The 27,349-nt window shown below is 65.6% G+C and overlaps 1 protein-coding gene across 1 annotated transcript; it reads right to left on the minus strand.

The window, feature by feature from the left end:
- SDK2 (sidekick cell adhesion molecule 2) lies at positions 1–27,140 on the minus strand. The gene is made up of 45 exons (XM_032199933.1): positions 27,056–27,140; positions 25,759–25,918; positions 18,678–18,784; positions 17,412–17,559; positions 16,460–16,593; positions 15,398–15,509; positions 14,996–15,186; positions 14,777–14,860; positions 14,490–14,684; positions 14,197–14,313; positions 13,876–14,043; positions 13,557–13,659; positions 13,208–13,384; positions 12,982–13,118; positions 12,603–12,750; positions 12,389–12,529; positions 12,113–12,294; positions 11,754–11,869; positions 10,898–11,093; positions 10,644–10,742; positions 10,344–10,535; positions 10,129–10,250; positions 9,937–10,046; positions 9,689–9,839; positions 9,281–9,518; positions 9,074–9,189; positions 8,724–8,913; positions 8,438–8,536; positions 8,032–8,226; positions 7,731–7,932; positions 7,416–7,519; positions 7,272–7,342; positions 6,941–7,076; positions 6,196–6,252; positions 5,889–5,990; positions 5,577–5,692; positions 4,698–4,884; positions 4,434–4,571; positions 4,206–4,367; positions 3,941–4,066; positions 3,123–3,287; positions 2,820–2,960; positions 2,004–2,142; positions 1,677–1,803; positions 1–357 (listed from the first exon to the last, which is right to left on the minus strand). Exons 1-45 carry the CDS (start codon positions 27,138–27,140, stop codon positions 1–3), a joined length of 6,543 nt encoding a protein of 2,180 aa, XP_032055824.1.
- Positions 27,141–27,349: the final 209 nt, after the last annotated feature.

Below are 27,349 nucleotides of genomic sequence, written 5' to 3' on the forward strand. Positions count from 1 at the left end.
TCAAACGAAAGAGGAAAATCCGGCGATGGGAGCTCTGGAGCCGGGGGCCAGGCTGCTGGGCGGGCGGTAGAGGGTGCCGGGCTGGCTGGTGGGGGGGTTGCCGGGGGTCTGGGGGGTGGGAGTCCTGCTGGTTTTGGGGCGGAAGAGGCTGCCCTGCTGGGTGGAGGTGCTGGTGGAGAGGGGCGCGTGGTCGGGCTCCCCGGAGTCACTCTCGGTGTAGCTGTACGCCTGCGCCCGCGAGATCCCCTTCTGCTGCCGCCGCCACGAGTTGTAGTAGGTGGGGTCGCTGATGTAGTGGTTGACGAAGGAGTGGGCTTTCTGGTGGCCCGGGTCCACCTCGTACTCGCTGTCGCTGCCCTAAAGGGATGGGGACAGGGGGAGAGTGGGGTAAGGGGCACAGCTCGCCGGCCCCAGAAGCAGGGAGAGGGCTCCCGGCACCAGCAGCCCCAAAAAGGAGGGGGGTTTGGGGGATGTGATAGGTGCCGGGGTGTTGCTGCCTTTTTGTTAAAGCAAAGTAAAAACCTCCCATGAAAATAAAGGGAAACAGAACCTGCCCCAAAAATAAAGCAGGATAAAACCTCTCCAAAAAATAAAGCAGGATAAAACCTCCCCAAAAAATAAAATAAAACCTCCCCAAAAATAAAGCAGAATAAAACCTGCCCCAAAAATAAAGGAAAATAAAACCTCCCCCAAAACTAAAGGAAAATAAAACCTCCCCCAAAACTAAAGGAAAACAAAACCTCCCTAAAAAATAAAGCAAAACAAAACCTCCCCACAAAAGGGTTGCATGGCCCTGGAGCCCCTAGGATGGTGGGGACCAGGGGTGGTGGGGGTGTAAGGGGTTGTAGGGTTAGGGCTTTTTTTAGGGTTTTTAGGGTTAGGGGGGTGAGGGTGGTGGGGAGGAGGGTGCTGGCGGGCGGCCCCCCCCTGCCTCCAGCTCTGGGTAATTGGATTCAGCTTCTCCTGGGCGCGCACAAAGGGCCCATTGAGGGGCTGCGGGGAGGCAGCGCCGCGCCAGCTTTCAGCTCTCGCCGCTCCTCTCGGCTCCTCAAAAGACACTCGATCCCCGCTCAGGCAGGAGGGGAGCGGGGATCTGCTGCGCCACGGCGAAAAAAAGCTGGCGCGGGAGGAGAAAAGGGGGGGCTGGGGGCCAATCTGCCTCCTGCTCGGGGACGGGGCTGTGCCACGGGGACCCCCAGGACCTCGCCCCTGGTTTCAGCCTCGTCTTTTCAGCTGCTTCCCAGCATCCGGCCCCGGGGGCGATGCTCCGTGGGCTCCCCCAGGGGCTGGCTCCTGCCCGGGGGAGGACACAAAAGTGGCATTTTGTGGGGTTGGCAGAGCCACCGCCGTTGCCACCAGCGACCGGGCAGCGGGACAGTCCCCAACCCTCTGTCCTCTTGCTGGGGGGACCGTCCCCGTGCCGTCCCCTGCGGTGCCCACGGGCCGGGGGCTGTGCCAGCTTCCTGCTGGAGCCGTGCCACGAAGCCTCGGGGATGCTTCAATGCGGGAGGGGGCACGGGACTGGCAGTGCCGACCCCAAACGCACAGCGGGACCCGCGTGGGGCCGGGCAGAGAGCGTGGTGAGGCACTGGGGGGACCCCAGAAGCGTCCCTCCTGTCCCCCAGCCCCTCTGCTCCCCGTTTCCCCGTCCCCGTGCGCAGCCCCCGGGGGGGTACCTGAGAGTCGGAGACCTCGGAGGGCTTCTCGGTCAGGCTGCTGCTCTCGGCGGGGATCAGGTCGTTGTATTTGGTGACGTCCTCATCCGAATAGTGCAGGCTGCCGGGGCTGGGCCGCGGCGGGGACCTCGGGGACAGGAGGGGGGTGCTCAGGGCAAGACCACCTCGGGGTCCTGCCAGACCCCGAGACCCCCCAGGGCCACCACCGCGGGGTGCCCCCGGCCACTCCGAGACCCCCTCCGGGACGCTGCGCGCCACCGGGATGGGCACAAGGGTTGGAAAACGGCCTCGTGCCCGGGGAGGGGGCTGCGGGGAGGGGGTCCCTACCGGGTGTAGATGCCGTTCTTCCTGCAGAAGGAGTTTTTGACCGAGAGGCGCCGGTTGTTGAGCTCCAGGGCGGGGAAGCTGCCTTCGTCCAGGCTCACCATCTCGCCGTGGCTCAGGGCGTTCGCCTTGGAGCCGTTCCCTGCGGGGCAGGGGCTCAGCCTCTCACCTCCTCCCCGAGACCCCCCAATGAGGGTGCTGTGACCCCAGCCCCTGCCCCAACACCTTGGGGGGCAGCAGGAGGGGCAGCGCCAGCCCTGGAGCTGGGGGTGGCACAGCCCGGGGACCCCCACGAGCCATGGGGTCCCTCCGCGGCCCCGTGCCCGGTGCCACCAGCGTCGCCGCCAGCTCCCCGCTCTGTTTGCTTAACGAGGAGCCCTGGATTTTCCCCACAATTTGAGCCCTTGACACAGCTAAGAAAACAGAGCCGTGTTTGGCTAATCCCGCTGACCTCCGCCGAGCCCCTGCGCCGCCCTGCCTCCGCAGCTGACAGCGGGACAAGCCCTTTATTTAATCCCTCGAGCTTCCAGCCCTCTCCGCGAAGCCTGCCGCATCCTCCTGGATCCGCCAGGTCTCGGGAGGGGGCAGCCCCAAGGCAGGAGGGTCGGGCCCTTCTCGGGGCTCTCACTGACCCATTTGGACCCCAAAAGCAGGCAGGGGTGCCCTGGAGAGGCTCCCCCCACACCTCCCCAGCTGGCACCCCACAGATCCAAGGATGCCCAGCGTGCTCCCTCCCCATCCCATGCGCATTTTGCTCCTCCTGCATCCCAGGCAGCCCCCCCCCAAGGTCCCCCCGTGGGTGCCCACCCAGGCGCTCACCCGAGTCCGACTTCTTGGCGTACTTCTTGCTCTGCCCGCGGATGATGAGCACGAAGACGAGCAGGAGGATGAAGATGAGCCCCACCAGGGCGATGACCACCAGGAACCACCACTCCTCGTAGAAGGGGTTGGTTTTCTGGGCTGGGGCACACAGCAGGAAGGATCAGAGGTGATGGTGCAAAGCGGTACGGATGGGGAGACCCCGAGGGATTTTGTGGGAGCTGGGTCCGTGCGAGGGAGCTGCTTAGGTGGGGATGGCAGGAGGAGATGGCAGCCCCCCTGGGACACCCCCCCAGCAGCTACCTGAGACCGAGGGGGACGGCGTGCTGGGGGTCCCGTAGCCGTAGTCGTTCACGGCGATGACACGGAAGTCGTAGCTGACCCCCTGCTTGAGGATGTCCATGCTGAAGGTGTAGGAGGTCACTTCCTTGGGAATGTCCTTGATGAGGATGTCCCAGAGCCCCTCATCTGCAGGAGGGAAACGGCTGGGGGGGGGGGGTGGCAGCAGCCCTGCGGGGGGCTCCCCGGCGCGAGGGGCTGCTCTCCCCTTCAAGCCATTCGGGGGACGTGCCCCTTCCCAGCCCCTCTCCCATTTTTCTCCCTGCTGGGATCGTGCCCTCTGCCATCTGCCCAGCTCCACCAGGCGCCGAGCTCTCGCTGCAGCATCATTAAAAAGCCAGAGCGAGGCGCGGGGCTGATTTATCACCTCCCTGCTCGTGACCCAGGGCCAGGCGGTGCCCCGTTAGCCATCAGTCGGGCTGTCGGTGCAGCAGGAGAAGGCATTAAAGCAGCTTGCAGGAGAAAGCACGGCTGTGCCCACCGGTTCCTGCTTGGGGACAGGGGCTCCTGTCCCCCCCCATTCTGTGGGACACCTCGGTGCCCCCTTGCTTGGCACAGGGGACGTCAGCACCTCCGTAACCGTGAGATCAGCAGCTCGCTGGGCCCTTTCCATCAGTCCTTTTATCAGCACCCTTGGGTTTTTATCAGCACCCTTGGGGCAGCCACGTGGCCAGCGCCGGGTCCTAATCCCTCAGCCAGCCCCCCCCACTCAGCCGATGTTCCCTGCCTTGGTTTCCCCAAAAAAACATCACGCCCCCGGCGGGCGCACGGAGCTGCGGTACCTGAAGGCCGAGCCTCGATGACATATCTGGTGATGGGTCCCTGTCCTGGGTCCCCGCTCGACCAGTGGATGGTGATGGCCGAGCCGTAGCGGGAGATGAAAGGCTCACCGGGGGGGCCGGGGGCACCTGGGGACCCAGAGCAGAGCTGGTGGCACGGGGACACATCCCCACGGGACCCACATGGTCCTAGTGATCAGGAGCAGCACCGGGAGGGGGGCTGTCCCCAACCACATCTCCTTCTGCATCCCTCACACCCCCCCCTTACCTTCCCCAGGCCCCGTGGTGATGTTGGCCTCGATGTCGGGCCCGTAGGCGAAGGTTTTAGCCCGGATCCGGAATCGATACGTGACGCCCTCCGCCAGGTCCTTCACCTTCATCCACAGCGGGCTGTTCCCCTTCACGTCCACCGTCACGATCTTACTGACACCTGCAGGGACCGAGGCTGAGCCGGGCCCCCCCCGCGCTCCCCCAGCAGCCCCCGCCGTGCCCTCACCGTCCACGGGCATGCAGGGCTCGTAGACCAGCCTGTAGCCCTCCAGGACGCCGTTGGGCAGCGGCGGCGGCTCCCAGGACACGTTCACCGAGGTGGTGGTCAGCTCGCTGAAACGGATGGAGCCGGGGGCGCTGGGGGCTGCAAGGGAACGGGGCAAGGTGGGGGGGACACGGGGAGAGCTCAGCGCTCACGGGGATGCCCCCCCCTCCCCCGGCACCGTGCCGGCCCCTCTCCCCGCCGGGGGTGGCCGTGCCGCGTCCCCACCTGCCTGCTGTGTCTGTCCCTTGACGGGGGGGCTGCGGGGCCCGTCTCCAGCGGCGTTGAAGGCAGCAATGCTGACCCAGTAGGAGGTGTACCCCGTCAGGTTCTTCAGCTTCACCCCGGTCTCGGGCAGGAACAGCGTCTTCACCCGCGCGCTCTCGTTGTGCCTCTGAGCCTCCCAGAAGTGGATCTGCAAGAGGACGGCGAGGCGACCCCCGTCGTGCCCAATTCGTCCCCCCCTTCCACCCCTCCGGGCCCTTCGTGGTGCTCAGACACCCCCTGAAGCCCTGCCCAGGCTCCTAAACCCCTGTCCTAAACCCCTGGGGGCTCTGGGTGTGCAGGAGGGAAAGCAGCAGCCTCCCCTCGAGGCCAGCTCCAGGCTGGGCTGGACCCCGGCCGTGCGCCCTGCCCGCAGCTCACACACGCGCTGATTTTTTTGGGTGCGCCTTTGGGGACCCGGAGTTGGAGGCGATGATCCCTGGGGGTCCCTCCCAGCTCGGATATTTCGTGATGCTGCGCTTCTGGCACAGGACGGACCCCGGAGATCCGCGCTGGGTGCGCCCAGGGCTGCAGCGCGCAGCCACAGCCCCGCACCGAGCGCATCCGAGGGCCGACGGCGCCCTCTGGTGCCCCGCTGCGCCCCGCGTCCCTTTTTGGTGGCGCTCCTGACATCCACAGGGGCACCCAGCACCTCCCAGTACACCCAGTGCCTCCCAGGGTTCCCCCTAACAGCATCCACACAGCATCTCCCCAGGGAGCCCAGCACATCCCCGTGGCACCCTGCACCTTTCCAGGGCCCCCCAGCACCTTCCCAGTGCCCCCCAGCACCTTCCCAGTGCCCCCCAGTTCAGTGCCAGCTGCCCGGTGGCCAGGGCTTGGTACCTTGTAGCCCTGGATGTCCCCGTTTTGGCTCTCGGGGGGTGGTGGCTCCCAGGTGACATCCAGCTGGGTGGCCGTGGCCGCCTTCACCGCCACGTTCTGCGGCGCGCCGGTGGGCACTGCGCCGAGGGAGGGGGACAGCATCACCGCCTGGCTGCGGCCAGGGAGGGGGAGAGACCCCCCCTAAAAGGTGTGGGGGATGCACGGGCACCTCGGGGGTGTGCAGAGGGGATGGGGGCCACGGGGCTGCCGCGTGGTGACACGGGGGAGGACGGGGTACCAGGGCGTTTGAGCGCCCCGGGAAGTCAGACTCACCCGCTTCACCCACAAAAACCTCCTGGGGGGGGCTGGGGGGGCCCTCGCCCACGGCATTGTACACGCTCATGCGGATCTCGTAGCGCCGGTGCTTGCTCAGGTCTGGGGGAGGGAGAAGGGAAGGGATCAGCGGGGTCCCACCACCCCCGGGGGGGCCCCTTGTTGAGGGTGTCCCCGGGGAGCAGCAGGAGCCAACGGAGGCGTCCCCTGGGCGCAGGGCAGGATTCAGCCCATGGTGAAGGCTGGGGGTGACACAGGGGGGTGGCAGCGGGGGGGGGGGGGACAGGCAGGAGGAGCGGTGACTTACTGTCCAGCTCGTACTGGGTGAGGGACACCTCGCTGAGGTTGTGCACGGCGTAGACGGCTGGCGGCATGGCACGGCGCGGGGAGAGCAGGCAGCGTTAGTCTGGCACAGCAAAGGGGGGGCTCCCTCCTCACAGCACCCCCCCCAGCACAGCCACCCACCCTGGGGAGGGTCAGGGGGACCCCACAAGGTCCCTTGGGTGCCACAGGGGCTGTCACGGCACTGAGGAGCCTTTTTGTCCCCTGTCCCCCTGCTGTGAGTGGCACAAGCGGGGTCTGGGCTGCGGGGTCTCCACATGGGACCAAGCGACTGCTGCTGAGCGCAGCAGCAGGGCAAGGTCTGGTCTTGGGTCCCTGACATCCCTGCTGTCCCCAGAGTGGGTGTCACCCCCATCCCCGTTAGGGTTTGGGGACAGCAGCACACAGACACAGCAGGGACATCAGAGCCCCCCCCGTGTTAGGTGCGCACACGGGGACACCCGTGCTGCAGGCACAGAGCGAGCTGAGCACAGCGGGACCAACACAGACGAGTGCGTTAGGGACCGACAGACTCGGTGACACAAAAGGGGACAGTGACACAAAGGGGACGGCGACAACTCCACGGGGCACAACTCAACCTCGACAGCTCCGGGCTGGCACCCGGCAGAGGAGCGCAGGACGCAGGATGCTGCCCTGCCCCGCACTCCCCCCCGCCGTGCCACCCCCCAGCCCGGTGTCCCCACGTCCCCCCTGGGGCCACGAGGACTCACGGGTGAGCTCTGCCCACGTGGCACCGGGGTTGCCGATGCCGCGCAGGGTGAAGCCGCGCAGGCTGTCGTAGAGCAGCTCGCGGTAGCGGAGGCGGAAACCCAGCAGGATCCCATTGATCTTGTCCTCGGCTGGGGGCTGCAAAAGAGGGTGGGGAGGGGGTTCTCTGAGCTGGGGCACCCCGAGATTGCCGTCCCCAGCTCCCTCAGGGTGGTTTGGGTCAGCGCAGCCCCGATCCCCAGCCTTGGAGAGCCCCCAGGGACCTGGCTGGCACGGCCACCCCTCGGTGCCACCTCCCGGCGGGTCCCCAAAGGGGGGCAGGGGGGACAGTACCTGCCAGCGGATGAGCACCGACGTGGTGGTGTGCGGGGTGACGGAGAGGATGGTGGGGGCCTCCTCGGGGGCTGCGGGGTAGAAGCGGGTGGTGAGGCTCCGGAGATGCCCAGGGCACCGTCCCCGGCCCCTCTGGGCACGGACCCGCCTGCAGGGTGGTGAGCGACTCCGACTCCTCGCTGTACTCGCTGTCCCCGATGTCGTTCGTCGCCTTCACGCGGAACTTGTAGGAGGTGAAGGGCTTCAGCCTGCAGGACGGGGACAGTGAGGCAGCGGGGGGGCAGCCCCACGGATCCCTCCCGCCGGAGCAGGGGCGCAGCAGGGGACACCACAACCCAGGGGCAACTTCTTCCCATCGCATGGGGAAAACCGAAGCACGGGGCGGGTACCCGAAGCAGCGCGCATCCCTCGGGATCCCCATCGGGGCACGGCCTCACTCGGGGCCGGCCCGTGCCTCACCTATCCACGACAAAGGCGGTGGCGTTGTGGCTGACGGCGGCGGGGTGCGGCGCCCACTCGCCGTCGGGCAGCTCGCGGGTCTGCACCGTGTAGAAGCGGACAGGGGACAGCCCGTCGCTGCCCGGCTCCCAGGACAGCAGCACACTGCGGGCACGCACGTCCTCCTGCCGTGCCAGGGGCTTGCTGGGGGGCTGCGGGCGATCTGCGAGAGGCAACGGGGCTGGGATCGCTTCGGGCACCCCCCTTGGGCACGCCGCTTTCCCCCCAGCACCACCACCACGGAGAGCTGCGCCCCTCGTACCTCTCTTCTCCGTGGTCACCACCAGGGCTTCGGCCGCCTCGCCCCAGCCCTTGCGGGTCTGCGCGGCGATGCGGAACAGGTAGGTGGACTCGGGCTGCAGGCCCGTGGCCGTGTACTGCCGGGTGCTGGGGCTCAGCACCTCGACGGCCGCCGCGTTGGCCGCCGTGGTGTTGAGGCGGTGGGTGAGCTGGTAGGCTGCGGGGAAGGGAACAGCACTCAGAGCATCCCTCCTCCCTCCCTAGGGACAGTAGGGGGGGGTTCGTCCCAACCCTGGGGGAAATGGGTGGCTTTGAGGTGCTCTCGGGGTGGCCAGGAGTTGGTCCCTGCCCTGTGACGTTGATCCCTGCTCCCACGGGACGTCTGCACCCCGTGCAGAGCAGCGCAGACGGGACGGCTCCCCACCTACCCAGGATGATGCCGTTGGGTGCTGCGGGCGGCTGCCAGATGAGCTGCACCGAGGTCGTCCTCACTTCGGGGAACAGGATCCCCACGGGGGGGCCGGGCACTGGAAGGGGGAGAGATGGGGACCACCGTGAGGGGCACAGCACAAACGGGGCCCGTCCCCCACCGCTGGGAACGGCGTCCCTGGGAAAACGGATTGCCCCAGGGGACAGGACGGGGTGGCTTTTGGCACCCCGGGGACCGCCTTAGCTCATCGGTGTCTTTCTGCTCGCCCACGTGCCGGCACCCACCGTCATCCAGCGTCCTCTCGAGGACGGGGGGCCGGCTGGGCACGCCGTCGCCGATCCTGGTGAAGGCCAGCACGCGGATCTCGTACAGCATGAACTTGCCCAGCCCCGTCAGCTGGGCGCTGCGGGACGCGTTGCCCTCCGCCAGCCAGAACTGAGCGCGCGCCTCCGAGTCCTTCTCCTTGTACATCACCTGCAAAAAAAACCCGACGTGACACGGACAAAACGCACCCCTCAGTGCTCCCAGGCTGGAGCAGCGTGGCACGGACCGGCACGGGCTCTAGGAGGTGGCACAACCCGGGCGAGCCGTGGCTCCTGGGGCAGGCAGAGCCGGGGCTGCCGGAGCCGCTCACCTTGTAGCCCAGGATGAGGCCGTTGCAGTCGGCCTCGGGGATGTCGCTCCATCGCACCAGCATGCTGCTGGAGGTGGTGGCCAGCGCCGACACGTTGCTGGGACCGGAGGAAGGCACTGGAAGGGGACAGGAGTTGGGGACAGGAGCAGGGATCAGCATCAGGGCCGGCCACGGTGGGCACCCGGTGCCGCGGGGGCTCGGCGGTACCTGACTCCCGCGTGCGCCCCAGCACCAGGTGGCTCCAGGGCCCCGAGCCGATGGCGTTGAAGGCTTGGACCTGCACCCGGTACTCGGTCCACTCCTCCAGGTCCTCGATGGTGTACTCCCGCTCCACGCGGTCGTGGACGACGTGCAGCGCCGCCCGCCCCCGCCCGTCCGAGCGCGCGTAGCGGATGCGGTAGCCCACCGAGTCGGGGTTCCCGTTGTACTCCTGCTCCAGGAGGGGCTGGCCCGGGGGGGCACAAAGAGGCACCGTCACTCCCCGTGTCCCACAGCCACCCCAGTTCCACCCCCCTCAACCCCCCAGGCCCATCCAGCTCAGCCCCCCAGCCTCCAGCCAGCCCCCCAGTGCGCACTGCACCCCAAGGGCGCAGCACCCCAGGGTGCCCCCCTCACCATCCAGCGCAGCCACAGGCTGGTCTCGCTGGCTGTCCGCAGGGTGACGTTGGCGGGCGCCACGTCCGGGGGGGCTTGCAGGGTCTGGATCCTCCGGGAGGGCAAACTGGGGGGGCTGGTGCCCACGATGTTCACTTGCCGCATGCGGAAACTGAGAGGGGAGAAGAGGGGGGGTCACGGCGGGGGGCGAGAGGGCTCCAGGTCCCCCCCCCCGGGGAGGATGGCGCGGCGCAGCCCCGGCCACTCGCCTGTAGTAGGTGTAGGGGCTGAGGTTGGGCACCTCCATGGAGCGGGCGTCGGGCTCGTTGGCCAGCTGGTGGACCAGCCTCCACTCTTCGGCCTCGCCACTCTGCCCCACCTGCAGGGAGGCAGTGGGGGTGAGCCGCCCTCCCCCTCCCCGGCAAACCCCCGTGCCACCCCCAAAAAGCCACCCCCGGTACCTGTGCCTCCACCTGCCAGCGGGAGATGGAGGTTTTGCCATCATAACCCGGGCGAAACTGGAGGGTGACGGAGCGGGGACCGATGTTGGAGATGCCCAGGTTGGTGGGGGCACCGGGGAGCTCTGCGGGGGGGGACGGGGCAGGGCGGTCGGCACCGGCTGCTCGCCCCCAAACCCCAGTAACATCCCGCAGCCTTCCCGCACCGCCGCGCTCACCTGGGGGCACCCCCGAGGAGATGGTGGAGGAGGAAAGCTGGCCCTGGCCCTTGGAGGTCATGGCGGCCACCTCGATGGTGTAGGTGGTGAGGGCGGTGAGGCCGGTGACGCGGTACTCCAGCGTGACGTTGGGCAGGTAGTGGGTCACCCGCGTGTTGGTGCGGTTGTACTCCTCCCACGAGATGCGGTAGCCTGGGGGGCACCCCGAGCCGTCAGCCACCCCGTCGCCCACCCTACAGGGCTGAGCAGGGTGCGGGGAGAGGTCGTAGGGGGGCCGTGCTCTGCCCTCAGCACCCTCACCCGTCAGGATGCCGTTCTTCTCCAGGGGCTCCTGCCAGCTGACCTTCAGGGACGTGTCCAGGATCTCGCTGAAGCTCAGGTGTCCCACGGGGCCGGGCACTGCCCAAAGACACCCAGAGTCAGCACACAGCACAGACGGAGCCCACGGGATCCCCGAGCGGGGCGAGCACGGAGGGGGCTCGGGGGCACCCCGTGCCACGTCCCCCCCCCGTGTCACCAACCCCACCACGGGGCTGCTCGCTCCCTCCCCGTACCGTCCTCGTGGGTGCGCACCAGCTGGGGCGGGCTGCGCGGGCCGTCCCCCGGCGTGGTGAAGCACAGCACCGACGTCAGGTACTCGGCGAACTTCTTCAGCCCCGCCACGTAGCCCACGTGGACGCTGTCCTGGAAGTTGGGCCGCACCGTCACCACCGTCGCCTCCTCCTCGTGCTCCGGCTCCCAGGCGATGAGCTGCGGGAAGAAGGCGCTGGGGCGGGCGTCCCCGTCCCCACGGCACCACCCCAAGCAGCCCCACGTTTATTCGAAGTGGATTAAATATCAATTCAGGGCGCGGGGAGCGCTCGGGGCTGCCTACCAGGCGCGTGTTTACCCGCCCGAGCCGACTCCGAGCGCGCGCTCGGTGATTAACTCCCCGCGATAACGGCGCGTAATCGCCCGCTTGCCTCCGTTTAGGACGGATGTTTGGGCATTTAATTGCTATTGTGCAAGATAGCCTATAGCAACTTAATTAAACACTAATTAGGCCCTAAAAATACTAATCAAAAATACTAAGTGGCGTTTAATAAGAACGTTAAATATCCTACTTGCTCCGGTTATCGCATTCAGCGGCAATTAAATTCCTGAACTTCTTTTGAGTGGATTAAGAAACAAGTTTAATGTTTTAATTCAATTTAATTAATGTAAATTTGAATTAATTGCAAATTGGAATTAATTACGGAGACTCCGAGCCCATGCAAGTGTTAAATCTGGGTAAATATTGTTTGAATAGTCGGGCTGGAATCGATTCAAGCGGCCGGGGTTGCCGGCGAGGACGTTGAGCCACTTTGTGAGGGGTGGTCCCGGAGCTCCCCCCTGCAGGCTGCCCGGATTTCGGGGGGAATCCCCCCTCACCTTGTAGCCCTGGTTGATGCCGTTGATGAACTGGGGGCTGGGGGGGTTCCAGGTGAAGCGGATGGTGGTGGAGTTGGTGGCCTCGGTCTGCACGTTCCCTGGGGGCACGGTGGGGACTGCGGGGACAAAAGGGGAGGCTGGTGGCGGCTCTGCCGGGTCCCCTCCCTTGGCAGAGGGACCCCGGGCATCCAGGGTGGTGTCCCAGGACATTCCCCAGCCGCGCCATGGCTATGCAGCCTGTGCGTGGTCCCCATGCTCATCCTCTCCATCGTGTCCTGTCCCCCAGGAGCCCCACACCCCCAAAGCAAAGCCCTGGCCCCGCTGGGACCACCACCAGCCCCCTGCCCGTCCCTGCCTACCTCCCTGCAGCGTCCACTCGGTCACCTTCATGCTGTACACCCCCAGGCCGGCGCTGTTGTACGCCGCCACCTCGATCTCGTAGTTGGTCCAGATGATGAGGTCCTCCAGGAGCAGGTTGTTGACGTCGGCGTTGGTGATGTTCTTGAACTGGTAGCCCACGGGCAGCCCGGCCAGGCAGTACCTGGGCACGAGGGGCCATCAGAGCCACCAGCACCCCCACGAGCACCCCGGGGACGCTGGGGACAGGGTGCCCGCACCCTTCTGCTGGCACCTACCGGATGATGTAGCCCTTGAGGACACCGTTCTGGTGGCTCTCGGGGGGTGGCTGCCACTGGATCATGATGGACTGGTTGGTGCGCCCGCTGGCGATGACGTTCTGGGGGGGCGCAGAGGGCGGCTCCTCGGGCAGGGAAACCCTACGGGGTGCAAGGCAAGGGTGAGCACCCGGCGTCCCCTTTGGGGTAACTCAACTCCCCCGCCGCAGCTCACCTCTCCGTGTCCTTGCTGAACTGGCTCCTGCCCACGTCGTTCACGGCGCACAGGCGGAACTGGTAGGAGCGAGCGGGGACCAAGCCCCTCACCACCACCGACGTCAGCTCGGGGTCGACGCTGGCCAGCAGCACGGTCCAGGGAGCGTCTGTGGGGGGAGAGGACCCAGCCTGCAGGGTGCCCGCATCCCCTGCCCGGTGGTTACGTGGTCCCGTGGTCCCCCAGGCTCCCCGCAGCATCCCCTTCCCTCCCTCCTCACCGCAGCCCGCCTCGGGGCGATGATGAGGATGGGACTTCGCCCCATGTCACCATGTGGGGACAGCAGAGCCGCCAGCACGGGGACAACACGGGGACGAGGCAGGTGGGGGCAGCCCCTTACTGTTCTCGGAGACCTCCACGACGTAGCGGAGCAGGGGGCTGTTGCCATCGAAGGGTTTGGCCCAGGTCAGGTTGATGGCTCGCTTCTCCAGGGGGCTCAGCGCGGCCACGGGGCTCTCGGGGGCGTGGGGGAGCTGCCTGGACGGGGCGGGGGGCGCAGCGGTTAGGGTGTGGGCGCTGGTAAGGGGAGCACGGGGTGCCTTGTGGGGTAGAGGGGGGGGTCTCACCGGACACGGAGGTGGGCGCTGCGCGAGTCGTTGCCGCCAGCCGAGAGCACCTTGCAGGTGTAGGTGCCGATGTCCCCCGACCAGGTCTGGGAGATGTGCAGGGTGCCCGCCTCGTCCAGCCGCAGCCGGGGGCCGCTCTCCGTGCCCAGCGGGGTCCCGTCCTTCTCCCAGACGTACCTGTGCCGGGTGGGAACCCAGGGGGGGGCGTCCTGGCACCCTGCAGCCCCCTCCCCAAGCAGCACAGGGGACCCAGCGCCGGGATCCCCGTGCGCAGGGCACCAGGTGGCACTGCAGGACCACCAAGCGGTGCCGAGCATCTCCGGCTCCGTCCCCAGCCCCTGGAACCCACCTGACATCCACGCTGGGGTCGTGGGTGACCCCACAGCTCATGGACGCCTTGGTCCCCTTGATGACGCTCTGGTCCTGCGGGGGGTCGGTGATGCGTGTCCGTGCTGCAGGGGGGGACAAATTGAGCCACCGGGCATCAGCGTGGGGACAGAGCCACCAGGGGAGTGACAGTGGTGACAGTCCCACACGTGGCCTCGTGGCAGCAAGTCTGAGCATCCCCCTGAGCAGCCCAGCAGCGTGCCAGTGCCCATCCCGGGCATCCCAGGAGCTCGCACCCAGCAGGGCCCATCCTGCGGAGCGCAGTGCCACGGGTGCCTTACCCCAGACCACCAGGTCGGCGGAGGCTTCGTCCACGCCACGGGAGTTGGTGGCCAGGCAGGCGTAGGTGCCGGCGTCGGCGAGGTGCGCGGGGCTGACGAGCAGGCTGCCCGACTCCAGCAGGGTGAAGCGCGGGAGCTGCACCGAGCCGCTGGCCAGGATCCGCTCCCCTGGGTGGCACGGGGGGGGGACACCCATCACCCGCAGCACCCAACCATCGGCCGAGCACAGTGGGTGCATGCCCAGGGACCAAACCCGAGGGCTGTGAGTTTGCAGAGACCACCCGGGGCTGCCCACACCCCCGTAGCCCCCAGCCCCTTTACCTTTCTGCCAGGTGATGGCCGGGCGCGGAGCCCCCGAGGTCTCGCAGTTGAGGATGACGGACATGCCGTCGATCACCGTGCTGTCCTGGGGGCCCCTGGTGATGTTGGGGGCGATGCCTGGGGGGGCAAAAAGACGCACAGCCACCCGTGAAGCCCTCCCCAGTGCCCATCCTGGGCACGGAGGGTCCATCCCTGCTTGGAGGGGGGTCCCCATCGAGCTCAGTGAGGGGGGTCCCACCCTATCCAGAGCCCACGCAGGGCTCTGGGGGGACGAGGGGGGGGCTGGCACCTACTGGTCACGGCCAGGTACGTGGTGGTCTGCACCTCGCCGGCCGCGTTGCGGGCGAAGCACTGGAACATGCCGGTGTCGTCGGGGAGCAGCCCGCTGATCTGCAGGCTGCCGTCGGCCAGCAGCTGGAAGCGGGGCAGCCGCTCGGGGCGGAGGAGGGACGCGTCCTTGTACCAGGCCATTTCGGGGGGCGGCACGCCTGCGTGGCACGGGGCTGCGTCACGGACGGGGCCGCGGCAGGCACGGGGCCGCGAGGGGGCACGGGGTGCAGGGGGGGGGGCCGCTCCTCACCTTTGGCTTGGCACGGGATGGCCACCACCTTCTCCATCTCGGCCGTGATGTGCCTCTCCGGCTCCTTGACGAACTGCGGGGGCTCTGCGAAGGGAAAGCACCGGGACGGGCGGCGTTAGCGCCAGGATCCCCCGCTCCCACCCCAGCCGCCCCCCTCTCCCGCCGCCTCTTCCCGGGTTCTGAGACCCCCCCCCAAAGCTCGTTGCGCGTGTGCCTCACCCAGCACGGACAGGTAGGCGCCCTCGGCCACGGCGGGCACGCTGCTGCTGCGCAGCACGGCCTCGCACTCGTAGTAGCCGCTGTCGCCCAGCGCGGGGTTGAGGATGGTGAGGCGGCGGCTGTAGTCGCTGATGCCGCTGGAGAGGGGCACCCCGTCCTTCTTCCAGATGATGTGCAGCTTGATCAGCGGCCTGGGGGGGCCAGGAGGGCGTCAAGAGCCAGCTCTAGACCCCCTCTACAGCCCCCCACCTCCCTCCGCTCTGCAGGAACCAGAGTGGGAAGGGACCCGGAGTGGCACGGGGGAGCTGGGGCACCCAGCCCTGGGGCTCACGCTTCACCCTGGTGCTTGCAGAGCTGATGGGGGGGTCCCCCATCCCCATCCCCATCCTCTCCGCTACTCACCTGGCGTTGGCCACGCACTCCATGGTCACCTCCGAGGTGCCGGCCACCACGCTGGTGTTCCTGGGTGGGACGATGATGGTGGGGGCAATGGGGTCGGCCGGGCCACCCACGTCTGGGGAGGAACAGGGCAGAGAGACAGCCGTCAGCACCCACATGGTGTGAAGGGGGCAAAGGGGGCAGGAAGCAGAGGGCTGAGGGCTCGGATCTCCCACAGCAGGTCCCAGCCCATCACTTGGCCCCTGGGTGCCTCCACGACACCCCCCTAAGCCCCCCAATTCCCCCAGGACCCCCCCCAGCACCCGTCGCAGGCAGCGGGTCCCGGCGCAGCGCCGGCTGGCGGGGAGGAGGGAGTATATAAAGCAAAATAATTGCGACAGTAAAAAACCCTCATGTAGACGCTGTAAAGATGTGATCGGCTGGAAAGCTGCTGATATAGCTGAATCCATAAACACGGGCTCTAAGTTGTTTATTACGCACCGGGATGCCCGAGGTGCAGAGCAGCAGATTAATGAGGTGGGAGGGGAGGGGGGGGACAGGCACGGAGGTGTCAAAGCAGCCACGGAGCAAACAGAGCTGGGGGGGGAGCTCCAGGAGGGCTGAGGCCACTTTGGGACGTTTCCCTGGGTTGGGGTCACCACTGAGCGGGGACCCTGGGCTGGGTCCCAAAGGGTCCAGACATTTGGGGCCACTCGGGTCACGTCCAGAAAGGGGCTGAGCCAGAGAAATAGGGACCAAGAGGGGTCCGTGGCCAGGCCAGGGTGACCCCCAGCTGAGCTGATCCCACGTGGGGCCAATCTCAGCATCTCATCCTGGGGCACGGACCCATCCCAGCACCCGTGGGCGTCCTGGCAGCACCGAGACGGAGACGAGGACAGCGGGGAGGGCTCTGCTGGACGCACAATTAACACCCGGCGCCGGCTTCTGCAGCACGGTGCCCGTGTAAATTTTGAGGCAGCCAAACTGTTAAGTCAGCAGAAGCCTCCGAGGAGATTTACTGCAAATTAAATTTGGGCACGAGCCAGGCGGTGCTGGGGAGAGGGACCCGGGGCCCCCCGCACTCACTGGCCACGGTGAGCGTGATGGGCTGGCTCGTCTTGTTGTCCCCGTTCTTGTCGTTCACCGCCTGCACGTAGTAGCGCCCCGCGTCCGGGGCCACCGTGGAGAGGATGACGAGGGTGTTCTCCAGCGTGATGGCTCTGCGGGGAGAGCGTGGGACGGGGGCCGTGAGCCCAACAGGGACAGCGATGTGCCAGGACCCTCGGTCCCCACCCCACAGGACCCCCAGATGGATGGCACCCAGACACGTCCCCGTCCCTCAGAGGGAGCAGAGCTCAGCTGGTGGCCCCAGGACCATGCCAGGACCCAGCCCCACGCCCCCCACAAACCTCCCACACCAAGCAGCCGCCGAAGCGCATCGGGTGGTGCAAGATTAATAGGGCTTTTTTTATTTTTTTTGCGCCTTTTTCTTTTTTTTTTATGGAACGATCTAATCTGCTGGAAACATAAAATGGTTTGGGGAATATATTTTACCATTAAATATGAGATAAGGGAGTTTTATCTCCTCAATCCTGCTCTGCAAATAGAAAGGAGCCCAGTTCAATTCCTGCATAATGTGGGTTACAAATTCAATTCCCACGGGCTGAGGCTGCCAGCAGCGGGCTCTGCGCTCCGGCAGCGCTGGGACCCAGCCTGGCCCTGCAGGGATCCCAGGCACACGTGTCCCGTGCCAGCTCCCTCACACCGCTGCTGCCCCGGCACGTGCCGAGCCCCCTTTGCCCACCCTCCTCCCTCTTATTTTCTTATTTTTCCTTATTTTTCTTATTTTTCTTTCCATCCACTTCCCCGATGGTGAACGGAGCCGTCCGTCGCCAAGTCCCTCCCCGGGTTTCAGTGCAAGGCGCTCGGGACGGCTGCTGAGCACGGAAAGAGCAGCCCCCCCCCGATACTGGGGGGATACTGGGAGATACTGGGGAGGGGGTACCGGGGCTTTGGGGGCTCCTCAGGGGCTACTCACATGCGGCTGCTGGGGGAAATCTTCCTCCCGTCGCGGAACCAAGTGACCTGGGGCTGGGGGAAGCTGGCGATGCGGGGCGCTCGGATGACGGCCGCCTCGCCGTGGGACACGCTCTGCTGCGCCTCGCTGTCCTCGAAGCTCCCCATGTCTGCGGGGCAGAGGGGGCAGCAGCATGGGGATGAGGCAGGATCCGGCCCAGGAGCAGGCTGGAGGCCACGGGGATGGGGTCCCAAAGGGGTGGGGAAGATCCGCGGGGTCTGCTCTTCTCTCCCGAGCCCCCAAACTGCTCCCATGTGCCCGGGGCTGTCCTCGTCCCAGGAGCCATCCCCGCAGACCCCACAGCAGCTCGTCCCCATCACCCAGAAGAGGATGGGGACAGAGAGGTGGGATCAAGCCCCAGGGCTCCCCGGTGACCCCCCCCCAAGCAGGGAGAGCCGAGGGACGACCTTGACTCCGTGGCAAGGTTGGGGTGCCCGCGGCCGCAGATTTATACCAGCGAAAAGAGCGAAGCAGGGTGCGTGGAGAAAGGGGAAAGGGGGGGGGATTTTTATTGACTTCCCTTAATTGCTGTAATTAAAAACATGTAAAGAATCTTTTTTTAACGACTTTGCCATTATCATTAGTTGTTAGCACAGCTGCCTTATTAATTTCTCATTAGCTTCCTGATTTGTCATCGCTCCTCGGGAAGGGGTTTATGGGGACGGGACTGGGGGCACCCCGGAGGGAAGGGGGCGGCAAACAGCAGCAAGATCCTGGGACACGGAGCCAAAAGCCCGGGCACCAGCACCCTCCTGTCCTCCTTAACGTGCCCCATGCCCCCAGCTCGGGTCCTGCCACCACCATGCAGCCCCTGAGGCCCCACACATCCCTGCCTTGCCCCCGTGGGGTGCCCGTTTGCAGGCTCGGTGCCCTCCCGCCCGCTGCTCCCCCAGCTCGGCGCTGATGGATGCGGCGCCAGCCCCGGGCTCACTCCTGTTTGCTTTCCCTAACGATTACAAACGGCGTTTGCTTTACGTGCTCCAGGGAGGAGCGGGGCTGCTTCCACACCGTGCTGCCTTTCACACCCCCAGGGAGCCACCGCGGCACCGAGCAGGGGACAGAGCAGCCGGGAGGCAGCGACAGCCCTGTCCCTGCCAGCATCACCCCGGGGGATGCTCCAGGCTCCCACACCAGCTGCGTGTGTCCCCGAGCTGTACCTAAACCAGCTCAGAGCCCTGTAGCCGCAGCAGGCTGACCGTCCCTGCTGTCCCCAGGGCTGTCACTTACAGGCCACCTGCACCTCGGTCTGGCGCTGCAGCAGGGCTCCCATCCGGTTGCGGACGATGCAGCGGTAGAAGCCGGCGTGCGTGCGGTCCAGCGAGGTGATCATGTACCTGCAGGAGGGAGCAGCGCTGAGCCCACGCCAGCACCGTGGTGGCCGGGCAGCACCGGGCTCCTTCCCCAAACCGCAGCTGCTGTTTGGACACGGAGCTGCCAAGGAGCTGCCAAGGTGACCCCTGCCCGCAGCCCCCCTGCTCGTCACCCCCCTGCCTGCCCGAGGTGCTGGTGCCGTGGGTGGGGGGGCTGGGTAAGTGGTTTTGGGGCTGTCAGAAGCAGGATTCGACCTGGGACCTGCTGGTGGTGCCACCTTCTCCAGAAAGCCAAGCCTGGGAGGTCTGCCCGGGCTGCTGCCCCTGGCACGTGGGGCTCCGACAGCCTCAGCAGGGCACGGACCTAGGACGTGGGGCACTGGGGCTGCCCTGTGGGGACTGGAGCATTTCCCAGCCCGATATAAGCAAGGAGCCCCTTTCCTCGCGCTCCCCCCAGCCCCACATCCACCAAAGCTCTGAGCCCAGCACTGCTCTGATGAGCCAGGGCTGAGCCTTATCAGCCCCAGCGCCCTCGTCGCCGCTCTTATCAGTGCCAGCGCCGCACAGGCGGATCCACAGATAGGGGAAATAACCACGGCTCGGCTCCCAGCATCACCCAGTCCCCACTCAGCACATCCCAGTGCATTCCCAGCCCCTGGGACCACCACAGGTCCCCTTCGTGGAGCCCCCCCCCCAGCTGATCCCCATGGGGCCGAGCAGGCTCCGCGCCGCTGCCTCCCCGCACAGGGAGCGCTCCAAGATAAAACGGAGGGGGAAGAAAGAAGCAAGCCCAGCCCTCCTCGCCCGAAATCCAATCTGGCATTAAAGCACGCCGCGGGCTGTTTCGGCAGAGCTTTGTTTGTTCTTTCGCTAGCAGAGAGTCAATTAAACTTTCATAAGATGCGAGGAGCGCGTCCCCTCTGCGGGGATCTCCTGGGGTGGGAGGGAGACGGCGCTGGGGGCGCGGGGCTGCCCCCGAGCCAGGCTGGGCACCTCGGAGGGACCCCTGCCAGCACCCACCCTCAGGGGCACTTTGTAGGCTCCAAGGTCCAGCCCTGAGCTGCCTCGGGGATGCTCCGCATGATGGTGGTGGCATTCGGAGCCCCAGCACCGTGCAGGGCACCACAGCACTGCCACCGACGTGGCCACAGCAAAGGGATGGATTTGGAGGGGTCCCGACTTCCCCTGCAAAGGGGGCCCGGGGTGGGACACCCAGCTCCCCTGGGGGGCCGTGCGCCGAGGCAGCAAAGGGCACCCGGTGTGCCAGAGACCGTGAGCGCCTGCGGGAGAAGGGAGGGCGCCCTTTGGGAACGAGTCCTTGAGTGCCACGGCTGGTATTTAAAACGATCCCTCCGGGCTTTAAATAAGATATTTCAATTCCAGGGAGCTGTCAGGAGCCGAGGCGGACACCAGAAATAATGGGCGCGCTCTCCTTGCCTTGTCCTCGTTGATGAATCACGCGGGCACGCCGCGACGCCTGCACGTGTGCGGATGGATGGACGGACAGACGGACGGACACCAGCCCATGCCAGCCCCCCGCACCGCAGCAGAGGGGCGCACAGAGCCCCCCTGCAGCCCCCCGTGCCTCTCCTCTTCGCCACGTCCCCTCCGTGCAGGAGGCGCCCGCCGCTGTCTGATCTGCTCCCTCTGCAGCACCTCGTCTCCGAGACGCCCCCGTGGGCACCCCCCCGATGGAGACAGCCCTGCAAAGCCCAATTAACGGGGCCTCGTCCCTGCGCCACCGGAGCTGGAGGAGCTATTAAGGAGACGAGCTTTCGCACACACCTAAGCGGATGAAAATAGCCCAGAGAAAGGAAATCAATTACCGGGCGCAGTCTGGCCTGCAGTTATTAACCGAACACGAGCAGAGACGCCGTTCGCTGCCACTTGGCTTCTGCAGAAGCTTTTATCCCAGATTGCTCGGATGCGATTCCCTTCCCCAGCCGGGGATGCAGGGGGATGGGGACCAAATTGACCAAATTCAGGCTTCTCGGGGGTTGAACGCTGCCTGGGGGCTCGGTGCGAGGAAGGGGAGAGGCAAAGGGCGCAGCCCCCTGCCCGCAGCCCCCTAGGTTTGGGCAGGTAGGGGCTGCAGCACCCCAAATCCAAGCCGAACGGGTTGTTTTTTTTTGCCAGGACACGATCCCACAAGCACGTGTTGCACCAGTTCAAGCTGGGAAGGAAATCTTGCCTGGCTCCGGGAGCATCCCGTGCTGCTGACTCCTCTGTTTCAGGGGCTTGCTTGTTTTGCTGTTACAGACAGAGGTTGACAGGGCATCATCCACGGGGAAAAGCGCTTCCAAGGCAAGAAGTGACCAGCGCTTCAGAAGAAAGCCCTGACGGAAAGCAGCCGCCGTCTCCAGGCTCGCTCAGGACATGTCTGTGCTGTGCTCACACCGGGGGGGGCCCCGAATCCCTGTGCCAGGGGACCGGGGGCTTTGCAGAAGCATCCAGCGAGCAGGAGGCGGCTTTGGCACCGGCTGGGTTTGACAGAAGGATGGGCTCCCGCTGCAAACCGAGCCCTCTCCATCCGCCTACTGCGCCAGGGAAGCACCTGCCACGTTCCCCTTAACAGCTCGGCCCCAGCTCCCCTCCGTGCTTGTAGAAAAAAGGGGTGAAGAGCCCCCAGCCCCGACCCCAACCCGATCCCAAGCAGCTGCTTTCGCCCTGGGGCAGGGAGATTGTGGCACAGCCCGGGGGGCAGCGAGGGGAAGCTCCTGGGTGCCCCAAGGAAAAAGCAGCCCCAAGGACCCCCCTCTCCCATGGGTGCCTGCGCAGGGACCCCACAGCCAGGGGAGCATCGCCCTGTTCATATGGCACAGCACCCAGACCAGCCAGCACCCCCTCACCATGCCACCCTGGCAAGGCACCGGCAGCACCAACACCGCGGGCACAGGGTCCCCAAACTCCTCCTGCTCCAATTCCCGGCACATCCAGCACCCAGCACGCCCTGCCTTGTTATTGTAGGGTCGCTCACAACACCGTGGGACCCCCGCACCCCGGCAGAGCGATGCCCCAACCTTGGCTGATGCCGGCGGCTGTGTTATTGTAGGGTTGCTGAGAAGCGTGGGGCTGACGTTGCCGAATTATTATTAGATTGAGGGGGTGGAGAGGGGCCGGGAAAAGCACCAGCCAAAGGATCCGATCCATCAAATTTCGAGCCAGGAGAGCGCAGAAATCTGAGCGGTTCCTCCAATGCAGCCCGGTAACAGCTGGATCGGATTTTGGGTATAAGCACGCTGGCACAGCCCCCTTTGATTAATATCCTGTATAACGACTAATTAATTCTAGAGGGGACATGTATTTGAATAGTTACTGTGTGATAATGAAATGTCAAGTGAGCATTAAAACACACTTAGCGAGGGTTTAACGACTCCCAGCATCTGAGCCGAGTGCCCCAGCGCCTCACCCACACCACGCCGCCACGCTGGGCTCCGGCTCAATATGTTTTTAAATCCTCCCCCCGGGATTTCATCAGCGCCCATTAGCTCTATTATCGAATCTCAATTAGCTCCTGATTGGAAAGGGCTCTGCTTTGACACACGTGGCCAGAGCCGTCGCCTCGCCGCTTGCCAGCGGGGTTTTCCTTTGGTCAGGGGAATCACCAGGGCACCGGCGGCCCCGTGAGTCACTGCCTCCCTTGGCCCTGCTCGGACAACGAGCTTTTTAATAATTAATGCCCCAAAATCAATCCGCTGCCCCTCCTGTGGAGCTGGGAGGGGAGCAAGGGGCTGCAGCCAGGCACCAGGCTCAGCCCAGGACGTGGCACCCAAAGGGTCCCCGGCACTTCGCTCCCTGAGAACTCATCCACGGTGCCAGCAGCGGCAGCTTTGGGCTCAGCAGCTCCCCGTGGAGCTTCTCTCCCACTGCTGCCCGAGCCAAACGAGCCCCCAGGGGACAGGGGGGAGGTTTTGTGCCACCAGTGCCACCAGTAGCACCAGTACAGCCCACCCCACACTGCCCTTACCCACTGGGCGCAGCCTCCGTGGTGGCAGCGCGCCGCGGTGCAGAGCACAGAGACAGCACAGCACCCACTTAGCCTGGCTGCAGCCCCCTTTTTATGCTCATCAACGCTTGTTAATTACATTAATGAATGGCAATTAGCTCCCCAGGCTGTGCTTCACACCTGGGTTGGCAGAGAGCTCACGCAGGCAGCCCTGGGCTCTGCTCCTGGCTGGCACCGTCCCAGCTCGGGGTGCGACCGGGGAGCCTGGGGTGAGCCACCCAGCGTGCCCCCGGACTGCTTTTCAGGGGGTTCTGCCACGTCTTTTACAAAATTTGGGGGTGAAGTACCTGCTTCAAACACCTGGGACCCCCGGAGGGCCATAAAGGCTTGGTGTTTGTGGCACGCTGCATCCCCGGGGGATGTGCACCCCAAAACACCCCGATGCAGCAAAACAGCCCAGCGAGGGGAGCCAAGGAGCCCCAGAAAAAAGGGGCAAATCCGGCACACGTTGGAGCTGTGGGTTTATTTTCCTGGGCTCCCAGCTCCTGGCACGGGGGGTCCGGGCTCTTGGGAAGCGCCGGGGGCTCCGTGAGGGGCTGCTGGGCTCCCCCAGCAGCTGCGGAGGGCGTGGGGAGAGGAGAGGGGGCTGGCTGCAGGGATGGAAGATGCGTCCCCGTGGATGGGAGGCTGTCCAGAGGTAATCTATGTGTAAGGCAATTTCCGAAGGCAGCAGGACTCGATGCAGCCCTTAATAGGACAATCTCATGTGATGAATTACCAGCCCCAACTAATCTGCATGTTAAATTTCTTGTATGAGAAATAAATATCCTCAATCCACCGGAGAAGCGCTTTCCTTCAGAGGGTTTCATTAAAGGCAGCGAGCTGCCTGATTTGCATCTGGTGATTCCTCCGACGGGGAGAACTCAGACCCCGGAGAGCTCGCCGGAGAGCCTGGCACCGGCGAGATCACGCACGGAAAAAACAGAGCTGGCCCCGGGGAGCTCGGTGCCAGGGCACGGGGCACACCGGGCAAGCCTCCACCGCCTCCTTCCTCACCACCTTGCTCTTACCCAAGGTGACACCAGGCATCGGGGGGCTGCAGGGTGCCACAGTGTGGGGCGAGCTGGGGTCCCCCAGGAGAGCCACCCCCACGCCAGCAGCTGGTGATGAAGGAAACAAGTGGCCAGGGGATGGTGCCCGGTCCCCAAGGTCCCCAGGGATGCTCCTGGTGGGGACAGCTCCCCCCTGTCCCCCCTTGGGGATGTCCCTGCCCTTTGCTGGATGAGCACCGGGGTCCCACCGAGCCCGCTCCCCGCCTGCCCTTCGCCGCGTGCCAGCGAGGGGCTCCCGCCGCGAGCCGGCTTGCTGCGGGAAGGAAAAGGGCAGTTGCCATGGAAACCCGCTGGAAAATTGGGAGAGCGGCTCCTCGCCTCGGAACGCGGGGAGCGAAGCCGTGCAGGCGGGCTGGAGCTGCTCGGGGGGCCGAGGGGGCGCGAGGAAAAAGGGCGAAAAGAGTGGGGCTGGGAGATGCCAGAGGGGAGGGCGGAGCAGCGAGGAGGATGCTGAGGCCGAAGGCTCCCGTGGCACAGTGCCCTGGTCAGGAACCGCGGCTCCCTGGGCACGGACCCGGCATGTGGGCAGCACGGGGGGCACAGCAGGGTCCTGGGGGGGTCCCCAGAGTGGGGGCACGCCGGGGGATACGGGCTGGCCCCAAGCAGGGGGTGTCTGCACCCCACATCCCCCCCACACCCCACCAAGGCACCCCCAGCCCCAGCATCCCTGTGCGCTCCCAGCCAGCAGCCCCAGCCCTCTCCTCCCTCCCCCCTGCCCCCCCCAAGGATTACTCTGTTTCTAAACTCGTTAACTTTTAATTACTACCTTCCCGCTGCCTGAGCGGGCTGGCTCCCAGCCACCTACATCTCTATTAAAATTCAATTTATGCCCATCATAACTAATTTGGGCCCTTCGCCTTCCTCTCCGGCAGCCACCGCTTGCAGCCGAGGTGCCCAAAGTCACCTCTCGCCGCGCCAAATCCCCGCGGGGAGCCGGGGCCGGGCAGCGTGTGCCGGGCTGTGCCGACGCTGCCAACAGGTTGTGGGGCCGGGGGGAGCCGGGCAGAGATTTGCAGGGATCCTGCCTGCTCCATGAGCTCGGCAGCGAGCTTTGTTTGGGTTTTTTTTTCCCCGTGTGTTTGTTTGTTTTCTCGCTTCCTGCCTTAATCCTTTCCTGGCTGCGAGCTGGAGCCGGAGGCAGGGGGCTCGGGGGGAAGGCAGTCACCTTGGGACGGGGATGAGGGCTGTAGGGCATCCGAGCTTTGCCACCAGGTTTAGGGACGAAGGACCCGTCCTACAGGGCCACCGGGCACCCAGCACCGGGATGAGCACCCCGGTACTGAGCCAGGAGCATCGCAGAGCTGCAGCCACAGGGCACCTCTGGGCTTGGCAAGGGGCACCCCAAGGGTCCCCAGGACCCGCAGCCACCACGGCACGGTGCTGGGGAGGGGACCAGCACCCCGTTTGGCACAGGGGAAGGGACAGGGCCGTCCCCCAGCCCCGCTGTCTGCATTCCTGGCATCCCGGAGCAGCCCCGCGTTGCTACAGCAACACGAAGCCTTGGGATGCAATGCCTTTTAAACGGGGAACGGCGCGTCTCGGGCTGAATTATTGATTACAACGGAGAGGATGACACAGGAGCGCACGGAGGAGACGGCGAGAGGTGCCCGGCTGGGTTTCAAGGCGAGCTGGAAGTGATGGGGGCCGGCAGGATTATTCGGGGCACGGGGCTGGGAGCGGTGCTGGCCAAACCTGGCCGTGATCTGTGGCCCGCTGCTAATCCTGCGCTGTGCAAACGCCTCCTCTCGCCGCTGACCCGCTTAAATCCACTGCTCCGCTGCCGTTTGCTCTCCAAACACGGCGAGGCAGCTCCCGGCATGCTAAATCCTGGCTCCGGGCTCGGGCACGGCCACGGTGCCCGCGAGGCGTCCCAGGAGGGGAGCGGCACGCCGGGCAGGGCTTGGTGTGTCCCCCCTGCGCATCCCCAGGAGGGCACTCACCGGTACTCCAGGGAGAATTTGGTCAGCTCCCGGCTGTTGTGCAGCCACTTGAACTCCAGGGGCCAGCTGCCCTCGGCCATGCAGGTCAGCACCAGGCGGTTCCCCTCCAGGTGCACCTGGCTCCGCACCGGCTCCGTCTTAAAGTAGGGGGAGACGTCGTCTGGGGGAGAGAAGGGAGAGGGGTGAGAGGGGTGAGAGCACAGCAGGGCCCTGATCACTTCATTTGGGGCCTGGTTTTATCCCTGCAGGGCTCGGGGATGTGGGATCCCAGCTTCTGCCTCCCCCGTCCCCTCTGTCACAGCCCCCAGCCCAGCTTGGGGACCCCTCCACCTGGCCGCCCCCCAGCCCAGCCGTCTCCCGAGCGTATCGGCAGGAGCTTAGCCCATCCAGGGTTTCTCTAAGCCGCTTTCTTTGCTTTATTCCTGGCTGCCTTTGTAGCGTTTCAGAAGCACGGAGCTTTTAACTCGGGGGGTGAAACGGGGCGGAGGGGCTGGGAGCCGAGTGAGACATAAACACTTACTCGGCTCCTGTTTTATTTGCTAAGTAAAACTATAAATCGAAACACACAGCTCCATTTTCTGCTTAACAAATGGAAGCCCTTTTACTTCAAAGACACATTCATATTCCCCAGCAGCTTTCAAGTGCGCTTTCAATCACGGCTTCGGGTTTTTTCTTTGGGGTCGGGCTTCGCTTTCTTCTGTGAGCCTGCTGAATTCCAGCCCCGGCGCTGCGCACCGCGAGCTGCCCGGGGCCGGGAGGGATGCCGGGGGTGTGCAGGAGCTTCAGAGGCACCCAGACACCACCAGTCCCTCCCTGGGGGGCTGTTTGTTCCCTCTCCTCCTTGCTGGCATGCCCCAGGGTGCCGCAGCCTCCTTCCTGCACCAATTCACAGCCCCATCCTTCCCAGTGCCTGGGGAAGCAGCAGCTCACAGCTCCTTCCTTGCAGCCCCCCAGCAGCACGCGGGCTGTCGGGGGCTGCCCTCGTCCTGCTGCCCCCTGGGTGTGGGTATCAGGGCTGAACCCCCCAGCAGCTTGGTTCCTGCCCCCCCCGTAAACCCCAAATGCTGCAGGGGGTCACAGAGCCGTGCTTGGGTGCGCACCCAGGTGCAGGAGCTGTGTCCACTGCTGCTCTGCACGCGTGCCAGGGGCAGCAGCAGACAGAAGCCTGACCTCAAACACCAGATGAGTTCCCGCTGGGGATGGAGACCCCCAGGATTACCACAGCCCCCCCCCCCGCTGCGGCTGAGGCACATCCAGATGCCGACCCCGTACCCAAACCAGTAAAAGAGCCACGGACCAGTTTGGAGCCCAACTGGACGGACGCTGCCGATGCGCCCAGGGACCTGGGGCAGCTCAAGGCCATCCCCGGGCACAGTACCCATGGGGACACCCAGCTGGGGGCTGCCACGAGCCCCCCGCTGCCCCCAGGTGCTGCAGTGGCACCGCGGTGGCCCCGAGAGAGCCGCGTGCCCGGGGCACGTCCCCACGCCGAGCGTGGCACTGGCACAGGAGGCGTTTGGGAGCAGAGGGTGTCCCCCTCCGCACCACCCCCCCCGGGGGGCAGCTCGCTGTTTGCACACATCCTAATTTG

This window comes from Aythya fuligula, chromosome 18, assembly GCF_009819795.1.
Source record: "Aythya fuligula isolate bAytFul2 chromosome 18, bAytFul2.pri, whole genome shotgun sequence".
Classification (NCBI taxonomy): Eukaryota; Metazoa; Chordata; class Aves; order Anseriformes; family Anatidae; genus Aythya; species Aythya fuligula.